This window comes from Myotis lucifugus, unplaced genomic scaffold (assembly GCF_000147115.1).
Source record: "Myotis lucifugus unplaced genomic scaffold, Myoluc2.0 scaffold_7615, whole genome shotgun sequence".
Classification (NCBI taxonomy): Eukaryota; Metazoa; Chordata; class Mammalia; order Chiroptera; family Vespertilionidae; genus Myotis; species Myotis lucifugus.
In genome coordinates this window covers 1-6,420 of record NW_005878663.1, presented here as the reverse complement: position 1 = coordinate 6,420, position 6,420 = coordinate 1, and the positions used below count along the sequence as shown (strand labels likewise).

The window sequence follows — 6,420 nt, the reverse complement described above, 5'->3', positions numbered from 1 at the left end:
ATAGAGACAAAAAATAAATTAGAGATTCCCTAGGCCTGGTTGCTGGGGAATTGAGGACATTCGGGTGCGATGGTTTATGAAGGTAATTTTTCTTTATAAGGTGATGAAAACATTTTAAAATTGATACTGGCGATGGTTGCATAATACCGCCGGTACACTTAAAACCATTGCACACTTTATTATATTTTTAAAATATTTTATTGATTTTTTTTACAGAGAGGAAGGGAGAGGGATAGAGAGTTAGAAACATTGATGAGAGAGAAACATCAATTCAGCTGCCTCCTGCACACTCCCCACTGGGGATGTGCCCACAACCAAGGTACATGCCCTTGACCGGAATCAAACCTGGGACCCTTCAGTCCGCAGGACGATGCTCTATCCACTGAGCCAAACCGGTTAGGGCACCATTGCACACTTTAAATGGGTGAGTCATGCCCTAGCCGGTTTGGATCAGTGGATAGAGCATCGGCCTGTGGACTGAAGGGTCCCAGGTTCGATCCCTGGTCAGGGCACTTACAAGAATCAACTAATGAATGCATAAATAAATGGAACCACAAAATTCAATGTTTCTCCCTCTCTCTCTCCCCCTTCCTCTGTTTCTAAAATCAATAAATAAAAATTAAAAAATAAATAAAACTGTTTTAAAGACAGCAGAAAACAAAACACAAACGAGCAAACAGGAAGGACCCCCTGGGTAGGTCAGACTCCGTCCGCGCAGGGCCTGAGGGGGCCTGGAGAGACTGTGTGTCCCCTGGGGCTGTGCTCACCTGCACTCTCCGTGTGGCAGGTCACGGAGGCAGCTGGGGCCCTCAGTCCGTCCCAGATGGTCTTGACCGTGGCTGTGTAGGACTGAGCGGGCTGGAGGTTGGACACGGACATGCCCCTGTCCTTCCCGCAGGAGGCTTGGTCCCCGGAGACCTGCTGCCCGCCCACGTGCAGCTGAAAGGCCTCATAGCCGCCCCGGGGGCAGGTCCAGGTCAGGGTGACCCCATAGCCACCAGAGATGCTGGTGCAGGAGATGATGGTGACAGGGTCTGGGTCTGGGAGGCGGAGACAAGAGGACTCGGTAGGTGCCAGCCAAGGTGGTGTTCCCTCCCTCACCTGCTTCACCGCCAGTGATGCCAATTCTGTGACCGCGACAAGGAGCCCATCCTTCCCTTCCCCAAACCCAAATACTTCTTCATCCCTTGCTTTCTAAATTCCCAAACGGACTCCCAACGGGTACCCAAAAACTACAACTCCCATGAGCGCTCTGACTCTCTGGATCACTGCAGCTTATACAGTCAGGGCCCCATGGCCTGATGGGATTTGTAGTCCACTCTCTTCTCATCCACAAACTTCCTCTCCCCACCCCCGCCAAGGGGTAAAAGGGGGCCCATCTCACATGTGGATGCGCGGAGGCTCTGTGTGGCACCGGCTACATCGCTCCTCTCCGCCCACACGCTGAAGTTATATGGAGTCCCAGGTTCCAGGCCCTTCACCACATACCAAGTCTCTTTGGTCCTGGCTATCTGGTCGACCTGGTGTGCTTGGGGGTGTCCTTCCCCCTGGGGAGGTCCCCCACCGGCCCACCGGACACAGTATATGTAGAGCTGAGAGCGGGGGTCTGCCGGGGCCTCCCACCGCAGGGCGATTGAGTTGTTGGTCTGCGTTTCCTTCTGCAGAGCTGTGACCTCGTTAGGAGCTGAGAATTGAGACAGACAACTCAAGGGGCGGACCCCCAAGGCCCCTCACACCGAGTCTGCTCACCTCCCCTTCCCTGCAGGTGCCCCCACCATCGGATCGCATACTTCCCAAGAGGTGGGGACCATGGTCGCTGGGTCCTCTCTGTCCTAAGTCCACATACCCGGGTCCCACTCACCACCCTTCCACACACAACAAGTTCCTAGACGTTTCTGCTGACGTCAGTCTTCTTAGCCCAAATGGCCAAAGACTGAAGAGTTCCGGGTCCCGTGCATCAGCAGTGCACCTAGTCCCTGGGGTCATTCTGCTGCCTCTCACTCTTGGGACCCACACCTGCCAGCTGGGAGGCGGGGCCCCGTTGGACCCAAGAGTTCACCAGGACAAGCTGTGGGCGACCACCTAGCTCAGCGGTTCTCAACCTTCTGACCCTTTAAATACAGTTCCTCACGTTGTGACCCAACCATAAAATTATTTTCGTGGCTACTTCATCACTGTCATGTTGCTACTGTGATGAATCGTCATGTAAATATCTGATATGCAGGATGGTCTTAGGCGGCCCCTGTGAAAGGGCCGTTCGACCGCCAAAGGGGTCGCGACCCACAGGTTGAGAACCGCTGGTCTATCTGGTGACTTTACAGATTCCTGGACAGCCAGGGGCTCTCTTTGTTCCCAAAGACAGACCCTCCAATCAGAAAACCCGGGTCGCTGAGGACAGACACCCACTCAGACAGTGGTCGGCAAACTCATTAGTCAACAGAGCCAAATATCAACAGTACAACGATTGAAATTTCTTTTGAGAGCCAAATTCTTTAAACTTAAACTATACAGGTAAGTACATTGTTATTAACTTAATTAGGGTTCTCCTAAGGCTTAGGAAGAGCCACACTCAAGGGGCCAAGGAGCCGCATGTGGCTCGTGAGCCGCAGTTTGCCAGTCACGGCCTTAGGAGGCAGACCTACAAGCTCAAGGTCTGATGAGACCGGTGAGGGGTCGCGGAGCACAGTTCGTCTCCCAGGAACCTTGCTCCATGCCCCCATCACTCTCCCCCCAGCCCAGTATGCTGGGCCCCGACCTAGCCTGGGTCTCACCTGTGGCCCCCATGAGGGTCTCTTTGCTACTGTTGACTCCGTTCCTCTCCGCCCACACGGTGAAGGTGTACAGGGTCCCAGCTTCCATTGCGTCCACTGTGATCCTGGTATCCGGGGTGTTCTGGGGCCTAGTGGCAACCCCGCCCTCCATGGTCCAGGAGACCCAGTAGGTGTAGGGAGGGTGATCCGGGCCCTGGGGAGCTGTCCAGCGCAGGCTGATGGAGCTGGTGGTCTGACTCTCCACGGTCAGGTCCCTGACGGGGTTGGGGGCTGAGGAGGGGACAGGAGAGGGAATCAGCCGTGGACTCTGGGCCCACATGTCCAGGCCTTCCTTCCCTGCTGGGCCCAGGAAGCCTGGGGCGGTGGGTAGACCCTCAAGTCCAAAATGGCAGCCATGCCCGGCCCGCGTGGCTCAGTGGTTGAGCGTCCACCTATGAACCAGGAGGTCACGGTTCGATTCCCGGTCGGGGCACATGCCGGGGTTTCGGGCTCCATCCCAGGTGAGGGGTGGGCAGGAGGCAGCGGATCAATGATTCTCTCTCATCATTGACGCTGCCCTCTCTCTCCCCCTCTCCCTTCCTCTGTAAAATCAATAAATTTTAAAAAATAAAAATAGACATACCCTGGGGCGAGGATAAAGAAACAAATGAATACATAACGGATACACACACGGAGCGTGAAGAATTGGGACGAAGGTGAGCCTGTACAATCTCTCCTCGGTCCTCCCGTACTACACGGGCAACAGGTCACAAGGATGACATGTTGACTCCACTTGAGCTAAAGGAACTCGCTCTCTACAGCGCTGGTCCCCTTTCCTCTGACTGGGGCCAATGTGGCTGATAGAATCCTGGCACGTACAGGCCGGGCCCCCATCCTCTTTCTGTGGGTGTAGGAACCTGCCGGGCTCGCCTGTGGGTGCTCCAGCCCCACCAGACACCCCCCCTCCAAACCCAAACAACTGCCCTGGCCGGTGTGGCTCAATGGATAGAGCGTCAGCCTGTGGACCGAAGGGCCCCGGGTTCGATTCCAGTCAAGGGCATGTCCCTTGGTGGCAGGCTCCTCCCCAGGCAGGCCCTGGACGGGGTGCGGGCAGGAGGCAACCCATCCATGTGTTTCTCTCATATCAAAGTTTCTCTCTGTCTCTTCCCTCTCTGTCTCTTCACTCTCTCTAAAAATCCATGGGAAAATATCCTCGGGTGAGGATTAAAAAGTAAATAAATATTTAAAAAGAATTTTTTTTAAAAACACACACACACATAAAAAAAAAAAAAAAAAAAAGAACAACCAACCACAGCAGATTAAGCAGCGGCTGCTCTCACCTGTGCTGGCACTGAGGGTCGCCTCGGAGCTGCTGGCTCCACCTCCCTCCACCCACACGGACAACTCATAGCGGGACGCGGGTTCGAGTCCCTCCGCCGTGTAAGTGACGTCTGTCGTGCTTCCGATTTCATTTTTGCCACCGTCTCCGGTGCACCTGACCCAGTAGGTGTAGTTCTGCAGGGTGGGGTCTTCCGGGGGGTCCCAGCGCAGGGTGATGGAGCTGCTGGTCTGATGCCACACATTCAGGTTCCTGACAGCGGCCTTGGGTGCTGGGAATTGGGGAGCAAACTGGGTCCCTAATCCCCTCAGGAGACCAGATAGACCCCTCCCATCAGCGCCTGCCAGGGATCCTGGCGCCCTCCATGGAGAGCCCCCCTACCCCCCGAAGCTCACACAGGAGACTTGAGGTGCTACCTCTCTGGGCGGGTGGTGGACTCATCAAGGATCACTCACCGGCTGCCTTGGCTCCCATCCAGACGCACAGGCCCTGGGGGGAGCCCAGGGGAGAGTCAGAGCCCGGCCTCCCCTCCAGGCCCAGGTGAGACTGGGGGGCTGGGGGGCAGCCGCACCCTCCCAGCCTCAGCCCCCACAGAGGCACAGCCCGGGGAGGGACACTGCAGGTGACTGCTCCCCCAGGCTCAGACTTGACAAAGGTCACCCCAGGGCCAGCTGCCTTTTCTGGGTGTGTGGGGAGGGGAGGGGCACAGGTGGGGCTCCAGGGACCCAGGTACATGCCCTTGACCAGAATCGAACCTGGGACCCTTGAGTCCGCAGGCCCATGCTATATCTGCTGAGCCAAACCAGCTAGGGCTCCAGGGACCCAGGAGCTGGGCTGGACACCTGCCCTCCAGCTGCACGGATAGGGCAAGGCCCAGAGATAAAGTGAATGGTTTCAATTCCTGAAGACTATGGATGACTAGGAAGAGAAAAGTAAACAACGTATTGCTGGTAAATATCTACAGTAATAAAAGAAAAACATGCAAATTGGTGTCACTCCACTACGCCCACCAGCCAATCAGAGCAACTATGCAAATTAACCCAACAAAGATGTTGGTTAATTTGCATACGCAGGCACAGAGCGAAGACTCAAGATGACTGAAGATGGTAGAGGCCAAGGAGCTGGAGCGAGCAGGAGGCTTGGGTTGCTCCCGGTGACGGAGGAAGCCAAGCTTCCCGTTGGCCCTGGACTCCGCTCAAGGAAGGGCTGGAGGCCTTGGTCATCAGGGGCAACCCAGGCTTCCAGCCCGCCCAGGCCTCCAGTCCAGGAGCTGGAAAAAAAATAAAAAGGAGGGGCTGGGAGCAGCCAGAGCTGAAAAGCCAAGCCTCGCTGCTGTGGATGGACCAAAAGCCTGGGTCCTGGGTGCCGGAGGAAAACCGGTTCCAGCAACTAGGGGAAGGAAGGCCTATTGCGTGAATCTTCGTGCAACTGGCCACTAGTAAATAATAATAATAATAATAATAATAATAATAATAATAATAAAAGGAAAAGAAAAAAAGAAAAGTCATTAACAAACTGGGATTCGGGGAGCGGGAGAGATAGGCTGAGAACCAGAGGTCAGACATCCGGTCTGTTGGTGACCGAGGCTAGGGCCTGGGCTCCTGGGTCTGAGGGAGGAGGAGGCTGGGGGCCTGGGCTCCTGGGTCTGAGGGAGGAGGAGGCTGGGGGCCTGGACTCCAGGTTCTGAGGGAGGAGGGATTGGGGGCCTGGACTCCTGGGTCTGAGGGAGGAGGGGCTGGGGGCCAGGACTCCTGGGTCTGAAGGAGGAGGGGCTGGGGGCCTGGACTCCTGGGTCTGAGGGAGGAGGGGCTGGGGGCCTGGACTCCTGGGTCTGAGGGAGGAGGGGCTGGGGGCCTGGACTCCTGGGTCTGAGGGAGGAGGGCTGGGGGCCTGGACTCCTGGGTCTGAGGGAGGAGGAGGCTGGGGGCCTGGGCTCCTGGGTCAGAGGGAGGAGGGGCTGGGGGCCTGGACTCCAGGGTCTTCCTCACCCAGAGTTTACTCTCACCCGGGACAGGACACACCTGTGAGCCCAGGTGTAAGACTCCCCAACAATCTCCCGGAACCTGGACGCCAGCTTTCTTCTTCAGGGGAACCTTCACCCTTTCCCTCAGGACCCGAGTTCAGGGACCCTGCTTCCCGGCCCAATCCCCGCCCTGGCGCCCCCACCCGGTCCCTCCCTCCGGTCCCTCCCGGAGGCCCCACTCACCAGCAGCACCAGGCGCCCCCAGGCCCCGAGGCCCCCTCCAGCCCCCGTCATGCCCGCCGGGATCCTTGCGCCCTCGGAGGGACCCAGGTGACCAGTCGGGCCTTCCACCTGCCGGACTTTAAACG

At 56.9% G+C, this 6,420-nt stretch overlaps 1 protein-coding gene across 1 annotated transcript; it reads right to left on the bottom strand.

The window, feature by feature from the left end:
* Positions 1-693: 693 nt before the first annotated feature.
* On the bottom strand, positions 694-6,398 carry LOC102418565 (receptor-type tyrosine-protein phosphatase H-like). The gene is made up of 6 exons (XM_023749390.1): positions 6,296-6,398; positions 4,545-4,578; positions 4,091-4,441; positions 2,772-3,125; positions 1,385-1,684; positions 694-1,040 (listed from the first exon to the last, which is right to left on the bottom strand). The coding sequence occupies exons 1-6, from the start codon at positions 6,344-6,346 to the stop codon at positions 700-702; spliced, it is 1,431 nt and encodes a 476-aa protein (XP_023605158.1). The 5' UTR covers positions 6,347-6,398; the 3' UTR covers positions 694-699.
* Between the last annotated feature and the right edge of the window lie 22 nt (positions 6,399-6,420).